The 23,178-nt window shown below is 32.1% G+C and overlaps 3 protein-coding genes and 1 non-coding gene across 13 annotated transcripts; 3 read left to right on the top strand and 1 right to left on the bottom strand.

The window, feature by feature from the left end:
- The first annotated feature begins 4,692 nt into the window (after positions 1–4,692).
- On the top strand, positions 4,693–8,121 carry LOC107021738 (BAG family molecular chaperone regulator 4-like). The gene is made up of 4 exons (XM_015222443.2): positions 4,693–5,020; positions 6,209–6,450; positions 6,804–6,950; positions 7,706–8,121. The coding sequence occupies exons 1-4, from the start codon at positions 4,765–4,767 to the stop codon at positions 7,895–7,897; spliced, it is 837 nt and encodes a 278-aa protein (XP_015077929.1). The 5' UTR covers positions 4,693–4,764; the 3' UTR covers positions 7,898–8,121.
- Positions 8,122–8,945: 824 nt separating this feature from the next.
- TRNAE-CUC lies at positions 8,946–9,018 on the top strand. The gene has a single exon. It is a non-coding gene; the product is annotated as a tRNA-Glu (tRNA).
- Positions 9,019–11,261: 2,243 nt separating this feature from the next.
- LOC107021238 (LRR repeats and ubiquitin-like domain-containing protein At2g30105) lies at positions 11,262–16,945 on the top strand. Its single transcript, XM_015221854.2, has 10 exons — positions 11,262–11,551; positions 11,664–11,758; positions 12,152–12,313; positions 13,490–13,600; positions 13,696–13,796; positions 14,870–15,007; positions 15,207–15,255; positions 15,421–15,486; positions 16,201–16,320; positions 16,404–16,945. The coding sequence occupies exons 1-10, from the start codon at positions 11,377–11,379 to the stop codon at positions 16,512–16,514; spliced, it is 1,128 nt and encodes a 375-aa protein (XP_015077340.1). The 5' UTR covers positions 11,262–11,376; the 3' UTR covers positions 16,515–16,945.
- A 1,365-nt stretch (positions 16,946–18,310) lies between these two features.
- Positions 18,311–23,113, bottom strand: LOC107022992 (putative pentatricopeptide repeat-containing protein At1g12700, mitochondrial). 10 transcript variants are annotated; one of them, XM_015223552.2, is made up of 4 exons: positions 21,120–23,113; positions 19,566–20,926; positions 19,380–19,451; positions 18,311–18,663 (listed from the first exon to the last, which is right to left on the bottom strand). In XM_015223552.2, the coding sequence occupies exon 1, from the start codon at positions 23,049–23,051 to the stop codon at positions 21,267–21,269; it is 1,785 nt and encodes a 594-aa protein (XP_015079038.1). In that variant the 5' UTR covers positions 23,052–23,113; the 3' UTR covers positions 18,311–18,663; positions 19,380–19,451; positions 19,566–20,926; positions 21,120–21,266. The 10 variants fall into 10 exon arrangements, with proteins under 10 accessions (XP_015079038.1, XP_027773187.1, XP_027773188.1 ...); XM_027917386.1 differs by having other exon boundaries at positions 19,528–20,926; XM_027917387.1 differs by lacking the exon at positions 19,566–20,926.
- Positions 23,114–23,178: the final 65 nt, after the last annotated feature.

Here is a 23,178-nt window from a genome sequence, read left to right on the forward strand (position 1 = left end):
TGTTTTAAACGGATGATATGTTTAATATACCAAAATATATATTCTATGAGTTTCGCGAGTTGTGATCTTAAAAAAAGACACCTAGAAAATATGAAATTTAGAGAATTACTAAATATAAAAAGAGATAGGTAAATATTTTTGAGAAAAATAAGTGAACTGTTTCTTACTTATTTACTTATGTTCAGTGTAAAAAAAAATATTATCTTAAATACATTTATATATAGTTAAGCAAATACATACTATGGACGACGGCAATGATGATAGGGGCTAAGAGGTGTGAAAAAGAAGTGTGTTAGAAGGTGGCAAATACGCCATTAATGTAAAATGATACTTATAGAATTTGTTTTTTCTTACTTCTATTAGGAACGTCATTTACCTCGTTTTTAAAGAACTTGTTTTTCTAAAGAAATATTTCAATTTTTTTTAATCTCTCTCTAGAGCAAACACACCTATTAAACGTAATCTTAATTTAAACAACAAAAATAAAAATATATTTTTACATTTTTAAACTTTATGTTGGATTAAATTAGGATACATAAAACAAACCAAACAAAATATTATTAAATCCACATGTTTTTTATTCATAAATCTTTACCATATTCTAGCATCTCTCTATTTTTCAATCTTATACATATTAAAACCCCTCTTTGGTTTCACTTTTTCTCATCACCCCATCTCACTTAACAAAACCAAAATGTTCACTTCTTCTTCTCTTCCATTTCCACAAATTACTTTCAACTCACTAAAGAACATCATCCATAATATCTTATCTTATAATAGCAACATTATGCTAGCAGCAATAATATCACTTCTTTTAGTAATTCTCTTTATTTTACTTCTACATATTTATGCCAAATGGTTCTTGGTTCAAACTCGACGAAGGAGCACTCGAAATTCACTCTCTTCCCCTTTTCATAATTTTCATTCCTTTAATATTGTTGATAATACTAGCTTTGCTAGTAATTTTCCAACGAAGGGTCTCGAAAGATCGATGATTTCTTCGATTCCTTTGTTTATATACAAAGAAGAAAGTAATGAGGAGTTGGAATGTATAATTTGTTTGAGTTTATTAGAAGATGAAGATGTTTGTAGAAAATTACCTAAGTGTAGCCATGCATTTCATGTGGAGTGTATTGATATGTGGTTGCATTCACATTCTACATGTCCGATTTGTCGATCTCCTATGGTGACCGATAAAGGCGAATCCAAAATTTAGGATAAATTTGAATCAAAATGAGTTTGATCTTGTTATATAGTGTACGTATAGAAAAAGAACTTCAAATTATTTTTTTACTAAATATATCTTAATTTTGTTCTTCATTATATATACTTTGGTCTTTCATATTCTTATTATTAGCATTTAGCAAATTGTCTCGTATATATTTGTCAGTATTTAACAATTCCAATATTATCGTACATCGATCTTGAGTTAGGTGATTTTACATTTCAAATTATTTTTTGTGTCATATAGGGAGTATACTAGCTTGTGGATTCAACTATACTATATAATTTTTTTTTGTAATCGAACTCATTATTATTATTTGATAAAAAGAAAAGAATGTTGCAAAGTTTTTTTGGTGTATATTTTTTAATATAAAAAAATATTTTTAAATAAAAAAGGAGAAATTACAAAAATGCACACATTTTGTTTCATTTATTTTCATTATCCCCTGTTACTTTTAGTAATCTCCAAAATCTTTTATTTCTTCAATGTATCCGAGCTGCATAGTAATGTATCTGAGTCAGTATTTAATGTATCAGATTCAATATTTAATGTATTCGAGCTACATATTATGTATCTGAGCTAGTTTTTAATGTATCCAAGACAGTATTTAATATATCTGAGCTACATATTAATGTATCCAAGCTTCAATTATTGTATCTAGACTTTTTAATTTTTAACGAATTAATATAATTAAAAATTTATTCGGGATAGATTGTAATTTTATATTAAAAGTATGAGATTTATGTAATTTACCCAAAAAAAATCCGTAGAATTAATAATAAATTTACAAGGACGACTATTGTTGTATATATAGATTGTTGTATATATAGCAGATTAAGAGCCCGTTTAGATTAACAAAAAAAAACTTTTAAATCAAAAAATAAAAAGTAGAAGACGTCCTACTTTTAGTTTTTAACTTTTTTTAAAAAAAAAAAACCATTTTTAACTTGTTTAAGTTATTTTAACTTTATCAAACAGTCTCAAATATAAAAATGACTTAAAAGCATATTTGATCAACTTTTCACCTCTGAACAATAAAATTCATGTCTAATTATTTTTTTCTGGTAATAAATTAACGACATATTATTCAAAAAATTTATTACCTTAAAGTAATTTATCAGCAAAATTATTTTATTAGTTTTCGAAACTAGTAAAATTATCCACACTTCGGACGAGAATTTAATATCATGAAATTTATAAAATACTACTTAAACCTATTAGACATTAAAACAAAAACACTATATTATCTTACCTACAAGATTACGTACTAGCAAAAAGTAATTACGTAAAGAAAAAAGGAAAATTATTACATCTAATAATTTATTCTTAATAACATAAGTATAAATTATAAATCAATGATTGTAAAAATACACACCAGGATCAGTAACATCAGCCGTAGTGTCAATGAGTCACTCAGTAGGAGCAAAGTGTACAAATATTTAATTGTGAAGAAAAGGAGGAGGAGGAGGAGGAGAAGAGGAGGTTCAGAACTTTTTTTGTGTTAAAATCAGAGGAAATCCCTCTATTTAGAGATAACAAAGGTTAGTGCAAACAGATGTTTATTGTGCCCCTATCAGAAATGTTATAACTATTATGGAAAAGTTACAACTTTTCGAAAAGATCATAACTTTTCATTAAAGTCGCAACTTTTCATAAAAGTCACAACTATTCGTTAAAGTCATAACTTTTCATAAAAATTGCAACTTTTTATGAAAGGAAAGATTAATTTTATAAATAAATAAACTAAAATAGAATTCTAATTTGTGATGGCACCACATAGACGAAGCTAAATATATATATATATATTTTTGTGTGTGTGTGTGAGTTCAATAAATAAAATGTTCTCTAAATATTATTTTTGAAAAGAAAAAAAAACAAGGAAACTTTCCAAGGATTTTTCAATAAGGAACTTTTCTTTTCCCAAGCTCTAGTTTCAATTAAGAAATTTCAAACCATTTCATTGTATTATTAAAAAATTCAAAATTCATAAGCATTATTTTAGTATCAAGATTATTTTTCAAATACAAGATCAAAAAGTGACCAATAGGGCCTATTTCTACCTCATTGACCCTCCTTTAGTTAATCATAAAGGGCCTACATACTTTAATATGTGTTGCGTGGCAATATTTGAGAGGCACCCCTAAAAAATTCACTAATTTAACCAAGAATAGTATCTACATTATTTGTTTTATGTTTTTCCCCCTCCTTTATTGATATTCATAGTGAGATTTCTATTCATTTGAATTTAGTTTGCAAAGCTTATTTCAACAAGAAAATACTTATTCTCTAGATAAAGAATTTCATATTCGGTGCTTGAATTTGAATTTTTTAATTAAGGATATAAAATTTTATCTATCTGATCATAATTTTTTGTTGTTGCTTTAAGTTTTTTTTAAACAAAGAAAAAAAGAAAATGCATTAATTAATACATAGATAAATATGTATAACTAGATCTCAACAAATAATTAAACAATCTAACTAGTACACACTTAGACATTTCTACTCATGATCTCGCTCTTTATCAGTTCAATATTTCAACTTACAAAACAATCACTACACACTTGGACATTTTTACTCATGATCTCGCTCTTTATCAGTTCAATATTTCAGCTTACAAAACAATCATTTATGTGTAGGTGGATTACACTGAACGCCAACTCTTGAAGAAAGGGATAAGCACAAAAATATCTGTGAACTCAGATAACCTTGTGGCATACCTTCAAATTTTATGTGTGCGTCAATAAAGAGTGTCTACTAAATATATTGAAGATGAGTCGAAATATTGTTAGGATTGAAAATAAGCAGGTGTAACGCGGAAGCTAGCAAAGCAAACCTCAAAAGACCACGAGTAAGAAGACAACGAGAAATATACCAAAAGACACAAAGATTTAACGTGGTTCGGTCAATCGACCTACGTCCACAAAGGAGATGAGCAATCCACTATAAATATGAGAGTACAAAATACAGAGAGAAACAACCTCAACCAAATTCACTCAGAATACATGGGAGGTTCACACAAGTGATAACGTGTCAAGCTTGTGACCCATAAATTCTCCCTCTAACCAAAACACTCAAAGCCGTTAAGACTACATTGTGAATGCTGATTAAGTTAGAAGGAACATGTCTCTATTTATAGAGTCCTAAACCTTTTCCTACTAGAAAAATGATTAGTCAATCCAAAACCTTTTTCTAAAAGGAAAATCTATTTATGGTAAGAAATCAGGGCAAATAAAACCCAATAAATATTTAATTATTAATTGAGATCAAATAAAATATCTAGATATGCACTTTCATTATTGAATTGCTTACTTATATTGAGGCTAAATTTGAGTATATGTTTATTTATTTCATGTTAACACAGTAAGTTGACAAGTCACCCTCTAGTAGTCCCCATCAAAGTGAGTACAAATGCCTTTTTTCATTTTTCAAGTCTCATTCATTTATGGTCTTCACTCAATTCACCACCAAACTTTAATTTCTCAATCAATTTCTCACCTTTTTAATATTTTCCCATTTTACTTTTTTTTTGTAGAAAAAACATGAGAAAAAAATCATCAACTTCTTCAAAAAGTAAGAATGAGGTAATTAAAGATGAGAATTATAAATACACTGAGTTTGTAGAGGAAAAAAAGAGTTGTATTATTGATTGGGAAGTTAGGCCTGGAGGCTTATTAGTTCAAAAAAGAGTTGGAATTTCTGCTGAGGAAAACTCTGTTGCTGGTCCTATGATCAAGATCAAAGTCTCTTATGATTCTTGTTACCATGATGTTGTTGTTCCTGCTGAATCAACATTTGGTAAACCACTAAATTTTTGCACTTTTGATGTTGTTGATCATAGTTAAAGAGACAACTTTGACGTAACTGGTAAAGTTATTGTCATGTTATCAAAAGGTTATGAGTTTCGAGCTGTGAATATATTCTCTTGTAGAAGTGTAAGGTAAGACTGGATTAGACCCTAGTGGACTGTGGTCCGGTCCTTTCTCTGACTCCGTGCATAGTAGGAGCTTATTGCACTAGATTGCTTTTCTTTTCAATCATAGCTTAGAGCAACATTAAAGTTGTCTGTTATGCCCTTTAGATCACGGGTTCGAATTATAGAATTAGCGATGATGTTTGTGTCAGGATGAACTACCTACGATACTACATGACACACCCTTAGGTGTGTCCCTTTTCTGGATCCTGCATAAATATGGATCAAAATATTTTATGCATCAAATTGCTGTTTTATAACTAAGAGAACCACTCATATGTGAATTTGCTCCCGATTTCAACTATGGATAAAGGAGTGTTATCTTAGGTCAATGGCTAGTATAAAACTAGTTAATTTATGATGGCTATTCATATTTTTTTTGGCATAATATATAATATAATCTTTTAATTTAATTTTTTATTGTATAATTATGCGCTTCAATTTTGAGAGCATAAGTAGACAGTTAAACCTGTATAAAATTGAACAAGTAGATACACATGTCCTACATGACATAATACATGTATGATGTCACGTATGACACAAAATTGTCATCTAGGGTGCCATGTAGGACAAATGTATCTATTTGATCAATTTTATACAAATTTAAGTGTCTACTTATACACACCCAAAATTAAAAATCATATTTACCAATTGACGCCAAGTTAAGAATCATGTTTATTTATTATGTGTTTTTTTTAATTACATAGTAGACTCCCACAAAAGGACCAACAACACCAACATAGTCATTTTAAGTAAAAACACCAATTTCAATTGAGCATAGAAGGCACAATTACAGCCATATCTATAAAAATTCTTATACCAACACACACGAAAATAAATGAGCTAGCCTCAGTTCTTGTAGTTATCTTTTAATTAACCTGACAGTAATTATTTTTTTTGTATTATTCGTATATCGAAGTTAAACTTAAAACAAACTTGTGACCCAATCAATTATTTTTTTTCTCCTTAATTTGTGACCTATTTTTTTTTATTATTATGTTAATGAAATGAAGGGAACTTGAAGAAAATTCTTTGGGACACAACTGGTTTACATCCTAATGTTCAGAGATTATTGTTCCAAGGAAAAGAAAAGGATGAGAAGGAATGCTTACACATTTCTGGTGTAAAAGATATGTCAAAGGTGATCCTAATGGAAGATCCAGCCAGCAAAGAGTTGAAAAAAATTCAGGATACCTCTATCTCTTCTCAAGCCATCGCCCGCGTAAGAGTAGAGGTCGATAAGCTCTCACATAGGGTACGCAAAAATATTTATTGATGGTCATTCAACTTTTAGTTTATTGTATCAAAGTCATAATATTTTTCACCACGGCAAATTGTGATTTTTTAAAGAAAATTACAAGTAATGCCATGTAATATTATGTAAGATGAGTTGTTGAAGGGGGGCTATTTGTTTGGTGGAGGGTTAAGACTTTTTAAGACACAATGACTCTACTAGGCTAGGTCTAATAGAGCAGTCTCTATTCTTTGTTCAATTCTGTCTTATCAAACAAGACTGACATCTTATTCATTCGTCAATTTCTTCTTAGGTTAAGACTTAAAAAAAAAATTTCCGAGCTTGATTGTATAAGTCTATTGCTTTTATTGTAGGTTGTGGCCATAGAAGAAGCAGTGCAAAGAGGTACCAAAGTTGAGGACAAAGAGTTTGTTGTCCTAACAGAGTTGTTCATGATTCAACTTCTCACACTTGATGGCATTGAAGCAGAAGGAGAAGCAAGAACTCAAAGGAGAAAGGAGGTTAGTAGGGGGCATAACTCATAAAAGTTTTAGTATTAATAAGCTAACGCCTGACCATAAATTTATAGTGATAAAATGGGAATAAAAAGAATAAGGATAACAACTCGATTCTATCAAATCAGTTGTTACATGAAATAAGACTTTTTCATGCTACCTAACAATTGATTTAACAATACTATACAATAAAATTTAATAAATAATCAAAATAAATATTGTTGTTAAAACTAATAACACAATATAATAGGTAACAACCATCGAAAGTAAATGATGCGTCAAACTTTAGTTTCAAAGAAAAGTAAAATGTAATGTGTTAGATTCAGAATTTAAACATTAAATGCTCTGAGTCGCAAAAGTGAATCCTGAAATGACACATCTCTTCCTTTCTCTCTATATAGAGTGGCATATGCTGAATTTGTATAAACAATTTCGATATTTGAAGATGTGAACAAAATAAACAAATTAATGTTATATATCATGAATATTATTTCTGGAGTTATTTTTTCAAAACAATCAACCTTGCGAACTCATAGTTGGATCCGCCACTGGTAATGTCTCGAACCACAAGTTTTTCGTCTCCTGGCATCAGAGATGGATCTAGGCGGGGTTTGTGGATTCGAACGAACACAATAATTTTTTTGTAGATTCTATATTTATATCAAAATATTGATTAAGAGCATGAAAATGCTTTTCACTTTTTTTTTAAAGAAAGTTTAGAATCCCAAACTTTTAATCATGGCCCCACCTCTGTGTAACAGGTTCATCGCATTCAGAGTTTTGTTGATATGATTGACAATTTTAAAGCAAGAAACTCTAGCATTGTTAGCAATTGTATTGGTACTATTTCAATGGTAAATACCAAATGGGAGAAGTTTGATTCAGGAATTGGAAGTCTCAATGCACCAAATAAATCCACAAAAATCACACAGGAGTGGGAAGTTTTTGACTGATTGATTTTGAGTTTCTTGTGTTTGTTAGAGATAATATCAACTATGTATTATCCTTTTTAAATCATTCTCATTGCTTGTGTATAATTTTTTGGTGAACTTGTATGGTTGAGAAATGTACTCAACTTAATTAAAGGTTTAAATCATCTCGATGTCTGATATCTGTTCTGGGGTTACATGAATTCTTAATGGGAAAAAAAGATAATGCAGAACCTTATTGAATTGAACTGGCTTTGTAAGTCTAAGAAATGTTGAAAATTCTTAAATTTCTCTCAATTTGAGGATAGAAGATTTTAGTTTAAATACGAATAAAACGAATAGCTTTGTAAGTAATTCTTTTAAAGGGATTCTAAAAACGTTTTCAGCTATTTGGTTCTATGTTTCTATTTAGCATATATTATCATGAGGAGAGGATTTTGATTTCTTTGAGCTAAAATAATATGGTAATACAATCTAAACACTACATAAAATATACTCCACTTATTTTAATTTGTTTGATTATCTTTCTCTTAGTCTATATTAGAAAGAATAATTATTTATTAATTTTGTCCCCAAACTATTGTCAGTTTTAAAAACATCATTCTACTTGAGTAACTAAACTTAGATACATACTCGATTTGCCACATAATATAACAAGTGACCTCAAACTCTTGTAGGTTCATGAGATTCTTAATAAAAAGCCGAGAGAAGTGTTGTGAACATTCCTAAACTTGGCAAGCACTTAAGGGTGTATTTTACTCATGTTGCAAAATCGGAGTATATTTAAGTACAATTATTCAAGTAAAAAGGTGTTTTAAAGGTTGTTTGGAAATGAAAGTAATAACAAGCACCGAGTTTGTTTAAGGGTGTATTCAATATTTTTCTCTTCATTTTTTTAAGTAACTCTTCAATTTTAACTTTTTATATGACATGTTTAAAAGGTCATTTTGGTACATTTGATATACCTTTAGTTTAAGACCACAAAAATAAAAAATCTTCTTCCTTTTGTTTAACTTCTCGTCAAGTTAAAATACTCAATCAAATAAAAATGGATTCAACTTTAAATCAACAATCCGTTGTAGTCTAGTTGGTTAGGATACTCGGCTCTCACCCGAGAGACCCGGGTTCAAGTCCCGGCAACGGAATAATTTTTTTAAAAATTTTCTTAAAGTTTTTGGTACATGCCCCAAAATGTACTACTAAATGGTAATTTCTATTCACTTATTTAATGCTAATAATTGAAAAGAAAAAAAAATTGCCCTGAAATATATGCATGAAACTATTTTTAAAAAAAATTGTTTATCCGTAAAAACTATTGTGGAGATGATGTTAGGATGGAATATATATATATATATATATATATATATATAACAAATAATCGATTATCAATAGCTACGGTTTTAATATATCTATATGAATATTAAAATGATTGTGCACTCAAAATAGATTAGATATAATTATAATTAATCACATTCACTAAAAAAATATAAATAGCATACATTCAGAGTAGAATATGAAAAAATGAGTTGAAATAATTTAAACACAATAAATATATTAAAAAGGGATAAGGACTCAAAATATTTGATATTAATACAATTAGGTGTTAAACAAGCTTCTAAATCCAGAGCTCCATCGACTCTTTAATACGTACACTTGCAATGTTTTTTTTTTCTCCAAACGACTAGTAACATTATTCATGTCATGTTAATTAATATAGTTAAGTTGTAATACATAAATAAGTTAGCTTTCGATATTTAAATTTAGGTCGAAATCATAAACAAATGTGAGAATTACACGGATAAGCAAACTTATACTATTTAATTACTCATCATAGCTATAATTTACTATAATTACCACTCGCAACTAACATTATACATTAATTACGTGCTGACTTAGAATTTGTATAATTAGTCATGTTTGTATATGTATAATTCGCCAGGATATACAAATAAATATGTATAATATACAATTTTTTTAGCTTATATACATATACGATTCACCTCTCTCCCATTCTCTGCCCTCTCTCGCTCGCCTCTCTTCTCCCTCTCTCAATCTCGCTCGCCTCTCTCCTCCCTCTCTCAATCTCGCTCGCCTCTCTCCTACCTTTCCCTATCTCGCTCGCCTCTCTCCTACCTCTCTCAATCTCGCTTGCCCCTCTCCTACCTCTCCCAATCTCGCTGCCATTTATACAAATATATATGTATAATATACAGTTATATACAATTATATACATATACAATTCACCTCTCTCCACTCTCTCACTCACTTCTCTCCTCCCTCTCTCAATCTTGCTCACCTCTCTCCTCTCTCTCCCAGTCTCGCTCGCTACTCTCCCAATCTCTCTTGCCATATATACAATTATCTAACAAATATACATATACAATTCACCTTTCTCCCACTCTTTTCCCCCTCTCTCTCCTCTCTCCCCAGTCTTGCTCGCCTCTCTCTTCTATATAACATGTAACTACAAATTTTAATTATCAAACTATAGCTACGGAGAGAAATTAATTATTTTTAAGTGGCTATATGTGAAAGTTTCCCTAAACAAATTTCTAAACTTGTTGGGTTTTTCCCTTCAGATACCTCAATTACGTCATTTTCCTGATGAACTATTGAACCACCTATAATTTGTTTCTTTTAAACACTGTTGAATTATTTTGATTGACTTTTCTATTGTAAATGCCTTCAATTGTGTTAGTATTGTAATGGTTTTGATTGAAGGAACGAAGACAAATTGTGTGTTAGTCTTATTTGTTTTCTAATGTGTTTAAATGACTTGAAGTAAAATACAATTATTCTCAAACAATTTCACTATCAATTGGACTAATGAATTCTGGAATAACATATATATCCCTCACAAAATCTAATTTCACATAAGTCAACGGTGTTCAAAAGAAATAAATTATAGATGGTTCAATGATTCAATATGAAAATAACATAGTTGAGATTCCCAAAAAATTTAGGAAACTATTTATATATTTAACCTTAAATTTATATAAAGTTAACACACATAAATTTTGTGTGTGATAATGCATCTAAAATATTACTTTATTCGTTTTAAAAAGAATGACGTCTTTCATTTTTTTTGGTAATAACTTTCCACGTGGTGTATTTAAGGCCACAAAATCAAAGGGCAATTTTGTACATTTGACCTAATTTTAATTTAATACCACAAGATTCAAAAGTCTTCTTTGTACTTTTAAAATCCGTGTCAAGTCAAACCAAATCATTTTTTATGAAACAGAGGAAGTAGTATTGAATGTGCATTGCTTTATAAAGCATGTCTCGATTTATTTAAATTTAAATCTCTATTTAGCTCACCGATTATATAAATATTAGTTAAAGACCAAACTAAATTACATTTTTATTTATAATTTCTTAATATACCATAGTAAAAAAGAAATTTGCTGGTATTTACATTTCACGAAGGAATGATAAAATAATTTCGTCTCAATAGGAATGATTTTTGTTTGAATTCAGACATCGGCGGCGAGTAAAGAGAAATGGAGAAAGAGGGAAAAAGCGATGCCGGTAATCGTACTATCACAGTGAATGTTAGGTTCAGCGGTCGATCGATACCGGTGGAAATCTCCGACGAGTCCACTGTCAAACACCTCAAGTCTCTCCTTCAACCACTCACAAATGTCCTCTCTCGCGGCCAAAAACTCATCTTCAAAGGTATTTTTTCTTTCAATTCTAACCTATCAGCATTATTTCGTATACAATCGGAGCTCCAAAGAACTGAATATCGGTGAATTTGATAGTTGACATAATTGTTTTTCATAAATAGGGAAAGTTTTGGTGGATGAAGTGACATTGAAGTCATCGGAGGTCGGAAATGGTGCGAAGATCATGCTTATGGCTTCCCAGGGCTTACATCAAGGGGTAATTCTTTATTTTATGTACATTATACTCTACTGAGCATAACTATTTGGGATTAAAACTTAGATGTGTTACTATACTTAAGTTTGTTTACGGCTTTGTACATAATTAGAAAATGGAGAGAACCTCTAGTATTGATAAGTTTCTCAGTTGTGTTAAAGGATAACATATTGATTACTAGAATGAATTAAGGCTACGCGGAGTAGAATGTATATTTAGATATACTAGACTACAACTGATTTGGATTGAGGCATAATCGATTGAGCTGTACCTGTGACTTTCGAATTTTTGTAAAATTGAAAAACCAGAAATTCCACTGAATTTATCCTAGTTAGGCCCTGAACTTCTGCTTTCTTAAAGCTTAAGGCTTAAAGCTTATTTGTGTATATTGGATAGGATGGACCAATAAGAAAGGAAGCTTCCAACTTTCCCACAGCGAGGAGGATGCCTGAAGCTATGAGACCTAAAAGGGATGTTCCTCAAGTTCCTGTTGTGAAGAGCCAACTTGAACGGTGGAAGGCCACTGGGGTTGTTGCATTATCAGAATGCAATCTGAAGGTAAGACGAGAAGTAACTGACTTTGCTTTGTCCAATGATGTAGAACTTGTTCTTACCGTGAACAATCGCTATTGATGGGACAAGAGATACAATTGTTGAACTGGAACTCACTTTGATTCCAATCATATACATATTGGAGTTGACCTAAAAATAAATTTGTTTCTCTTTTCCTTTTTCCTTCCAAATCATTTTTCTAATTTTATATCTAATTGGCTCGAGTAGGTGAGATAGCCAAGCTGTTTCCTTCTCTTTCGTATAGCAAAACCACTAAAGAAAAGAATCCATAAATTTATAAAAGTGGACTGAGGGATTTGAACCTTTGATTGTTTTTCATTCTGGCTATAATATCAGTTTCAGTAATGGAGCTGTTAACAACTCATCCATCTGTATGGAGACTAATTTTGCAATATTACTCCAAATAGAACATGGCCTTTGGAGTAGATCCCCAGTATCTCTAGAAAGATCTTAGGTGTGAGTTGTAACTCCACCAATTGTGCAGTCTAAACAAAAAACAAAATTCTATTTCCCCTCTATTACGAATAAAACTGCCAAAAGAGAGGAGGAGTATTGCCATATAGATCCAGTACATTTGGAATAAAACAAAATCCTTCCCTGGCATGTTTTATTCCAATTAAAAACTTTGGCTAATTGATGGCCTGAACCTTCCTCATAGGCCATAGCTAGTGACAAGATGTTGTATCTCCATTTTGTTCATCTTTTGAACTTATTTATTGCATCACCAAAACCAAAATGACCACCCAAAGTTACCTCATTTGCAAGACTAAATTTAAATTTAAGACCCAAAAAGATGCAGTCATGTAGGGAAAAGAAAAAAGAAAAAATACTACTGTGCACTTCAAACTATTGAATGAATGTTGGGTTAGTCTGAGAGCACATTTAGCCTGCATTAATCAGATAAAATCCCTCTATATATCATTTGTGCATGTACATATTGTGTATCCTGTATGAGAGTATACTATGGTCAAATGGTAAATTTATCTTAGCCAAGTTGTAGGACCAAGTTTGATTCCTTCTATCGCCCAAGAGTTATTTATCTACGTGTGTCAAATCGTAAATAGCAGTATGTACGTCCTAAAACTACGTTCCCAGTCGATTCTTTTTTCCTTTTTCCTCCTCTTGAAGATATTGCTCTCATTACATATTTGAACTTGATAGGTCCTGCCTGATGAAGTGTTGAACTGCGGACCTTCCGCTAGAGTCCTTGATCTCAGCCACAACGCCATACAGCATCTTCCAGCCACAATTAATAGCTTGAGTTCTCTTCAGGTCAGTAGAGCTGACTTCTTTATATTTCTTTGAAATTGCGATTTATTCACTTGTTTGAGGCAGAAATTTATTTTGGTATTGTTTCTGCTTCCCAGAAATTGATCCTCAATGGGAATGAAATTATGGATAATTCCTTAAGCTGGGAAGAGCTAGCTTCTCTAAAGAGTCTTATGGTTATTTCACTGAACCAAAACCAGTAAGTCCCCCTTCATCAGCATATTACTCTCCAAGCTGAATGAGATTCACCAATATATTGCATCGTCTCTATTTAATATAAGTACAAACGTATTCTTTTCTGCACTGTTAAATTATGGCTTCACCAACCATTTATGTACATTTGAGTGTGAGGGACAATAATTGCAATGTCATAGTTCTCATTTATTGTTTTCATAAAATTAAAATATGCAAACTAAAGTATATCAATGAGTAATATAAGTTGTTGAATTTCTAGTATTCAAATGTTAAGTTGCATCATTGGAATGTTAGTCATACCAAGTTTTCCTTTGACATACAGCTTCAAACTAAATTGTAAAATTCACTCACAGTTTTCTGTCTGATATACTTGTATTCCTTGCACTTGTATTAGTATTTATTTATTAGAAGTTACTTTCAGAATAGTCAAATACTTACGAAAACATAATTGAAAAATTGTCAATTGTCATCGTCTCTCAAATGTTTGAATAGGTTGGCTTTTTACATATCAGTTTATAGTTTATTTGAACTAGTGATTGGGTATTGGCAATTTCTATGTTAACTCAATTTGTTCTCACAGAAATATTATAAAGCTTTTAGTCGGCTCTTTAGTCAGTCAGTTTTAACTTGTAAGTGCCAAATTGGTTATCAGACACCCCATGCTGAAGATAAAAACCGTTCCAATGTATAAGATTCACATATAACTTAAGACAGTTGGACGATGGATATAAGCCCAAATACTGCTTTTGGCAGAGGGGAGAGACCAATTCTTCATGCTTGTAGTGTTTGGTGGCTCGTAAATTGTACCAAGACAAGTCTAATCATAAAACAACATTATTTATTGACTGACCCTCTCAAACATGCATGAAAACTGAAAATAAAGCTGTCTTATCTTTCATTCACAAAATTCATGGTATTACTTTTTTGATCAGTGACATCCAGATGTCGTTTTGTGTTACAATTTTATTTTCTGATACACCTTACTCTGTTTACCAACCTCAATCATTTATCATATGCCATTATTTCGTATAAAGGTTTCTTGTATGACTGTATCAAGTAGTCTTCTTTGGTATGCAGCATAGCAACACTGCCTCCTGAGGTCGGCACTTTAACCAGTCTGAAACAACTTCATATTGCACATAACGAGTTAACAGGTCTCCCATCTGAGATAGGTCTGCTGACCAGCCTTGAGGTTCTGAAAGTTAACAACAACAGGTAATTATAAGTACTGTAACAAAAAAAGATATTTCAATGTATGGTTATAATGATATTTAGTGTTTTACATTATTCCCTCTCCTCCTTTTCTGGAGGTCATGGATGTTTCGAAGTCTGTTGATTTTCTTTTTACCTTTTATTTTTCTTTGAAGTGATAAGGACCTAAGTTAGGTTTGTAAGCTTAACATTTTAATTGCAGGATACACTCTATTCCGGAAAGTATAGGGGATTGTGTTTCTCTTATTGAGGTAAAAAAGGGCATATTTTCCTTTACCCACTTTTCATCTCTTCTCTTCATTAGCTGGAATCATGAAATCCAAAATATAGGCTGAAACCTGCAACAAGTTCCAATGTTTATTGTTTCCTGTGATGTTATTACCTATATACAGATAACGTGGTTCGATATGGTGTAGGTTGATCTTTCATCTAATCTTTTGGTAGAGCTGCCAGAAACAATTAGCAAAATAAAGGACTTAAAGGTCTGTCTTCATCTATACATTTCTCGTTCTCTTTTTAGGTCATTCTTTAAAAATACCACTTCAGTTTACAGCTTTTTTTAAGCAATATAAAAAAATCTTTTTTTTATTTTTATAAATGCCGTATAGAAAAGAACTTGCAAACGTTTTACAAAATTAGCTATATGTTCTCAAGTACTGGTTGTTAGACTTTCGTAAAGAATGTAACATAGTTACTAAGATAGAGCATAGCCTGGATGGACATTTATGTATCAGCTCTGGAACGTTCAGCTATGACATTTTAAACCAAACTAGAGGATTTACTGCCATAATCTGCTGGACCGACACCATTTGTGTGGCTAAAAGCACAGCACATGATAGGTAAAATTTAATCATTGTTAAGTGAAAAACTTGGTTTTTTCAATTGGTGCTAGCAAGTATATACTGCACATTATAGGGGCATGTCACGAGTTTAAATGTTGCCACAGAAATACTCAAGTGGAGAAGGATAGATGGTAGTCCATTATCACATAGTTTTGAACTGTGTGCCAACCAACTCCCAGGGATCTCTCAGTTCTCAAAAGGAGGAAAAAGTTGTTTTCCTTGCAAGACACGACACAAATTTCTTTAGTCAACAATGTTTTCTGAAATATCTAGCATCATTTGATGGCCTGTTTTACCTGACAGTATGCTTTTGCCCCAATTATTTGCATGGTTCATGTCCGATTACTGGTGCAGGCACTTTATCTTAGGAACAACGGGCTCAAATCCCTTCCTAGCAGCATTTTTAAACAGTGCTGTCAACTCTCTACACTAGATCTCCATGGAACTGAAATAACTATAGATGTTATCTGCCAGGTAGTAAATCATTTACTACTGTAAAGTAATAACAGTAACATGCCCTATCTAGTCCGCCTCTTATGATTTTCGAACAATCACAGATTGAAGGATGGGAGAACTTTGATGAGAGAAGACGCTTGAAGCATCAGAAACAACTGGACTTCAGAGTGAGCAGCTCTGGCAAATTTGACGAAGGAGCTGATCAAAGCTGATAAGGTCTGATACAAGTTGCTCGGTAACTCGGTCTTATATACATCCTGACATACATTTGCATAGTGATCCCTTGCAAACTTTACAGAAGAATCTTGTAGTACCTGTTAAGATACATCAAGAAATTATAATGAGCATACTGCTCCTCTATGCACTCCCTAAAGATGATTACACTTTCTGAAGGCTTACTGTAAAGCTTTCCGCATCTTCTCAAACTGTTACATATATAGTTGAATGAAAATTCCCTTTTAAGGATACATATTACATATTGTTGAACCCCTAAAGAAGTGAATTATTTGACTTGCCAGTTGAAAGTTACATATCCCTGCGTCAGAAATGGATCCAGAATTTATATTTTGCAGGTTCAACCTTTAATGGTTTTTTATTCTTGAATCGTTGTATCTATTGTTTATAAGTACTGGGTTCAGATAAAGTCAATACCATCTGTCCTTGCCTCTGTCTCAATTTTTGTGGCACAATTGAAATTCGACTGTCAAAATGAAGTTTTTCTTTTATATGAATTCTTTTTTATGTATTCAGTGCTCCGTCTGTAAGCCATTGGATCAGTTTGTCTTATTGAAAGGTTGGCTAAATGCCAATGAAACTTTGTACGTACTATTCTCTTCGGCCTTAAAGAGGGATTTCTCATATGAATATTATAAGGCGGGGAATCAAATTCTCATCGTAACGAATGGATTCGCTCACATAATGAGTCATGACCTAGATCCAACATTCAATATCTCTCACTTCACTCACTATAGATTAGATCCAACATATGATGATTTTTTTTTACCCACAATACCTCAAACATTTAATAATTAAAGTTTTTGTTGATATCAAAGTTCTAAATATCACAAAAAAGATATACTAGTAACATGATGATTTTTTTTTTACCCAAAACACCTCAAACATTTAATAATTAAAGTTTTAGTTGATATCAAAGTTCTAAATATCACAAAAATAGTAAATGACAATTTATCTACTAGTCTTTTAATGAAGGGCAAATAATATAAAATACGAGTCAATGCTCCTAAAATAAATGAAATTAAAAATATAATATAAGTTCTAAATTCAAAATAAAATATTTAAAATGATACTCTTATGTCAAATTTCAGTATAACATACATAAATATGATTTAAAAGAAAAAGAAAAACGTAAATCCATAATCTTAATCAATGATTCTACTTTAGTTTAAAAATTTGAATACTAGCAAAATTATACCCGTGAATTTTTTAGATCATACGAAAATTTACATGAAATGACATAAAATAAAAGTTGAGAATGAGAGTAAATGAAATATAAAATTTTTAAAAGATATATTTTTAGAAACCATTAGAATGATAAAAATTAAAAAGTAATTAAAATAATAGAAGTAAAAAATAAATTAAAACAGAAAGAAATTAAAAAATAATTAGCACCATGTAATTACCAGTAATTTTATGAAACGGAAAGTGTAGTTACCCGTTACAATTACATCAAATTACCCACTAACCAAGTAATGACATGACCAACCAAACATGTCAGACAAGTGATTAGTAGGAAATACAATTTAATCCAATCTAACTCCACCTTACATACAAGAACTTACACCCAATGATCTTAAAAACACGTGGTCTTGAACTTTTAACCCTCGCTTGCTCCATGGACTAACCTTCTGAGCCAAAAGTCAAAACTCGTTAGAGCTTGAAGTTTTGCTCATGGGCAAATGAGGTCGAAAGTTGAAGACGTTTTTTTTTTTTTTTTTTTGTAAATCACCCACTGACATGTGACCAAAAATGATCAAAAAACTCATCCAAGTTGATTCGAAATAGAAGCTATGCATGAAAGATCTCACAATCTAACTAGAAATGTTCCACAAATACATAATAAATCATGAAGGTAAACCACTCATGCAGAAGCAGCAACCATTCAGAATAAGGGGCAGAGGGAGAGTATTAACTACAGTTTCGGACGAACCCAGTAGCTATTGCTTAGACCCTGTACATGTGTCAGGAATTTAATTATATATACATGAATATTTAAGTGCGACCCCACTAACTACCAGGTTAGGTGACAAATTCAAAAACCCATGAACTTCAAATCCTGGCTCCACCGCTTGAGGAGAGCATGTTCAAATCCAACCAACTGAACATTGCTGCATGAAATTCAAACTTGGAGAAGAAACACAACATCAGATATGAGTCATCCCTCCTCCAAGCAGTAAAACGAATAATCTTGTCATTCTATGATCTTAATAAATCATGGAATCAAGTCCTGAGGATTCAAACCGACTCAAAACTACAGATCTGTTATGAAGAAAAGCAGTAGCGTCTGTTTACAATATAATGTGGCACAAACATAAAGGTGAAGACCATATATAATTCGCCAGAAACTTGTGGAGCAAATTCCCAAAGCACATTTAAATTTAACTGTGAGGTAGTAGAAAAATCCTATTCGAGTAAGGCGGATGGATATGGAACAAGCCATTTCAAGGAGCAATTTCCCAGGATTTTCAGCTTTGCAACAGTAGAAGTGTATCTCTGCAGAGATAGATCATAACCTTTGGAAAGGTGTAGAATTGTCAAAGGGAGGAATGAGCCAGGAAGCTGATAGACTATGTTGCGAAGTCTTTAATAAGCTATACTTCACTAAAAAAAGGCTAGACGTTTGAGAAATGAAGCAAAAACTAACACCTCTCACCAATTGATCATTTTCTTAGTTCAGTTGATGTGATGAGCTTGTTCTACCACCCACACAAACGTATTTGACATCATTGTTAAAGAATCTCTTGCAATCAAACTACAGATCTAACTACTAGAATAGCTTTTGGCAGGAAACACATTTCAATACTGCACTTTTCTTTTATATGAGAAGCCATCAAAGTTACCTCTTCTGTCATAAAGTTCCCAACTTCTGTTGCTTGGATAATCTTCCACTTCTATGACTTTCCTGACATAATCTGATTCAAGAGAGTTAATGAGAGAGAGAATAGGAGAAAAAAGAAAGTACAAAGAGATTTGGTTGAAATAAATTACATATGACCGACTATTTGTGTCGGCATCTAGTAAATCACCTCGCAGAACTAGACAATAGAAAATGGAGAATTAAAACTTTTATCTCCAATTTTCAAGTGAAGCTTTTGTATGATGTCAAGGACGGAAGGATTCTCCCTTGTAATGTTTATCAAAAACCTAGCTGTAGTTGCATCAAATGAGAAACCCCTTCCAGCTATTTCCTTCATGAAAGATGCCATTTCACTAACTTCATTTCACCTGAGAAATCCTCGCACAACATCATTGTAAGTGACATTGTTGGGAAAACAACCATTGTCTTCAATCTTGCTTAGAATATCTTTAGCTTCATCCAAAAACCCTTCAAGACTATTTTACTATGTTAACCTTTGAATATAATAAATACAATGTCTTGAAAAATGTGATAAGGAAATGACTATGATTAATGGTAAGGGTAAATTAGGAACTAAAGAGTTGTTTGGTGGTCATTAATCTTTTGTTTGGTTGCAAAGGGTGGGATAAAGTATCCCAGGATTGTAACAACCCATAAATTTTTGAGCTAAACTCGAACTATACTTCGTTGTTAGTAGGATTTCCTGAGGAATTTAAAACTTTTTTAAGTGTCAAAGTCACTAGATGTATCAATGTAACATCCCGCCTTAGAAAGAAACTATTTTTGAAAAGACTAAATTTGGAAATTTTGGAAAGTTATCCCTCCATGGGGGTGGAATAATAATCCAAGGATAAATTAGGTAATCCAACCCAAACAAGAAAGGAATATTAGAAAAAAAAACTGAAAAATACTTATGATTTCCTATTTGGATAGAAATTCTATCCAAACTTAAGTCTATTACAAGGAAATAAGGTTGAGAAAAGGTCACCAAGCTGGATTTATCAATTATGGGGCAACATATGGGTTGAATGGGCTGAGCTGAAATCCAATGGCAGAACTGGTGGCATTCTATACATTGGGAAAAAAGACAATGGAAAGTCAGAGAAATTCATAGGGGCAGTTACACCATTTCATTTTGATGGAGAGTACAAGAGGAGTTCAAATGGGGTTTCACAGTGTCTACGGACCTCACAACAATCCAGAAAGAGAGCTATTGTGCTATGAACTTGCGGCAGAACGGGATTTATGGAATGATTGGTGGGTAGTTGGAGAGGACTTTAATGTTTGCAGATACAAGAGTGAAAAAAGCAATGGTAGTAGAAGATCCAGCGCAATAAACAACTACAGTAAATTCATTCTTAATCTGATAATTATTGATTTACCTTTACTAAGGGAAAACTTCTCTTGGTTCAGGGGTGAATAGACAGATTTCTAATCTCTCTGAAGTGGAATGATACTTTCAACTTAATGAAGTTGCCAGAAAGAAGTATTACATTCCATACTAATGCATTTTAATAATTGAATACTTTCCTGAAATATCAATTATAGAAATAAAAATAGTGAATTAAGGTAATGAGAAGTTGTTTTGCTTTCTACAGCAAATGTTAATCGATGTATTATGTTAATTGCCAAAACTGTGATTTGTTTAAAAAGAAGGGAGAGGTTGGGTGAGTTGGGTTACAATCCATTGTTTGACCCAGTAAAAATATAGGAAGTGGTTTACCTTTTCAATATGCCTGCCTGCAAAGCCCAAGCGACGTTCTAATTGGCTTTTCTGCTTCAACAACTACAATAGAAAGCATTTGTTTTGCAGTGCTTAAAGGAAATTGCATCACAATGATAGTGTAGCCGAATAAATCAGGCGAAAGAATCACTTCATAATTTTTGAATGAAGATCTAGTATCATGTCAAGGACGGACGGACTCTCCCTTAGAACGTTTACCAATAACTCAGTTGTAGTTGCATCAAATGAGAACCCCCTACCCGTCATTTCCTTCATAAAAGTTGTCATTTCAGTAATTTTTCTACACCTGAGAAATCCCTGCACAAGGGCATTGTAAGTGAAGACGTTTGGCAGATAACCATTCTCCACCATTTTTCTTAGCATATCATTAGCTTCATCTAACAACCCTTCAAGACAAAATCCATGTATCATCTTATTGTATGTTCTCACATTCGGAAGCAATCCAATTAAATAAAGCTTCTCAAAAATAGCACGAGCTTCATCGAGTTTACCAATGTTGCACAATCCATTGATGACAACATTGTAAAATTCAATATCAGTAATTTCTCTCTTTCCTTCCAACTTACTAAAGAGTGACAAAGCCTCTTCAACAAGTCCATTCTTAAAATAACCATTGATCACAATGCCATGAGTGTAAAAATCAGGTATGAATCCTGCAGATACCATCTCAGCAAAGAATTTTCTAGCATGGACTATTCTTCCAACTTTAAAAAGACCTTGCAAGATAGTATTGTAGGTAACGACATCAGGTTTTGATCCCTTTTGAGAAATTTCACAAAACAATTGCATAGCATCATCCACTTCCTTTGTCATACAGTATCCATTTATTAGTATGTTATAGCTAAAAATGTTAGGCTCGATGCCCTTATCAATCATGATATAGAAAATTCTCTTTGCTCTATCGACTTGACCACGCAAACAATATCCATCCATTATCGCATTGTATGTGATTATATCAGGCTCTACAGCTTTTCTGACCATGTGTTTCATTACTTCCTCGGCATCTTCAACTTTCCCTTCTTTGCATAGTCCATCTATTAGTGTATTGAAGATGCACACATCTGGATAAATATTAAGGTTCACCATCTCAGAGAACAAAGACGTAACCTTTTCCCACTGACCGAGCTTACATAAACCATCAATCAATGAATTATACGTTAATATGTCTGGATGAATGTCTTTCTGCTTCATCTCGTTCAGAATGTTGATAGCAGCATCTAAGTTTCCATCTTTGCAAAGAGCATCTATAACAATGTTGTAGATATATATGTTGGGCTCAGTATTACCTTGTTCCATTAACCGGAGCAAACTTAAAGTCGTCTGAGTATGACCCCTTTTGCTTAGCCCATTCATTACAGTTGCATACGTGACTACATCAGGCTCACAAATCTTCTCTCTTACCAACTTCTTGAACAATTCAACTGCATCTTTGACCTTATTTTCACTAAAGAGTCCCCTTAATAAGGTGTTAAAGGTGACAACATTAAACGGAATTCCATTTTTCAAGTAAATGGGTAACACCGAAAATGCACAATCAACACGATACATCAGGCAATAACTATTTATCATGATACTTAAGATGAAATTATTAATTGGGATGCCCAATTTCAGCATTTGTTGAAAAAGAGTAAGGGCAGCAGAGTAATGTTTCATCTTTATCATAGCCTTAAACAATTTAGAGAAATCGACAACTGAAGGAAGAGGCTTCATTGTAACCATTTGATGGAAGAGATTAACAGCATCATCTAAATTGCTACTATTTACAACAATTTTATCCTTAACTGAAATTGATTCTTTACTGTAATGACATGAAGAACAACTTCTCACAGTAATTACTGAATCAGCAAAGAAAGAGATAAAGGGAATACCATTGCCATTGCCATTGCCATTTCGCAGAGAAATTCTCCTCATCTTCTTCAATGGCTATTTCTCTGTGCCCTATATGGGTGTGTGGGTGAAGGGTATTAGAAAAATAACCTAATATACAGTAATCCTGTTTACTTTTAATTGTATAGTTTTTGATATTTTTCTCTTTTAT

This window comes from Solanum pennellii, chromosome 6 (genome assembly GCF_001406875.1).
Source record: "Solanum pennellii chromosome 6, SPENNV200".
Lineage (NCBI taxonomy): Eukaryota > Viridiplantae > Streptophyta > Magnoliopsida > Solanales > Solanaceae > Solanum > Solanum pennellii.

Coding starts and splice junctions, on each gene's coding strand:
- LOC107022992 (XM_027917387.1), bottom strand. CDS start 23,051: ATGAGGAGAATTTCTCTGCGAAATGGCAATGGCAATGGCAATGGTATT.
- LOC107021238 (XM_015221854.2), top strand. CDS start 11,377: ATGGAGAAAGAGGGAAAAAGCGATGCCGGTAATCGTACTATCACAGTG. Junction 11,552..11,663: donor CCAAAAACTCATCTTCAAAG/GTATTTTTTCTT, acceptor TTTCATAAATAG/GGAAAGTTTTGGTGGATGAA. Junction 16,321..16,403: donor CTATAGATGTTATCTGCCAG/GTAGTAAATCAT, acceptor GAACAATCACAG/ATTGAAGGATGGGAGAACTT.
- LOC107021738 (XM_015222443.2), top strand. CDS start 4,765: ATGAGAAAAAAATCATCAACTTCTTCAAAAAGTAAGAATGAGGTAATT. Junction 5,021..6,208: donor TCCTGCTGAATCAACATTTG/GTAAACCACTAA, acceptor AATGAAATGAAG/GGAACTTGAAGAAAATTCTT. Junction 6,951..7,705: donor GAACTCAAAGGAGAAAGGAG/GTTAGTAGGGGG, acceptor TCTGTGTAACAG/GTTCATCGCATTCAGAGTTT.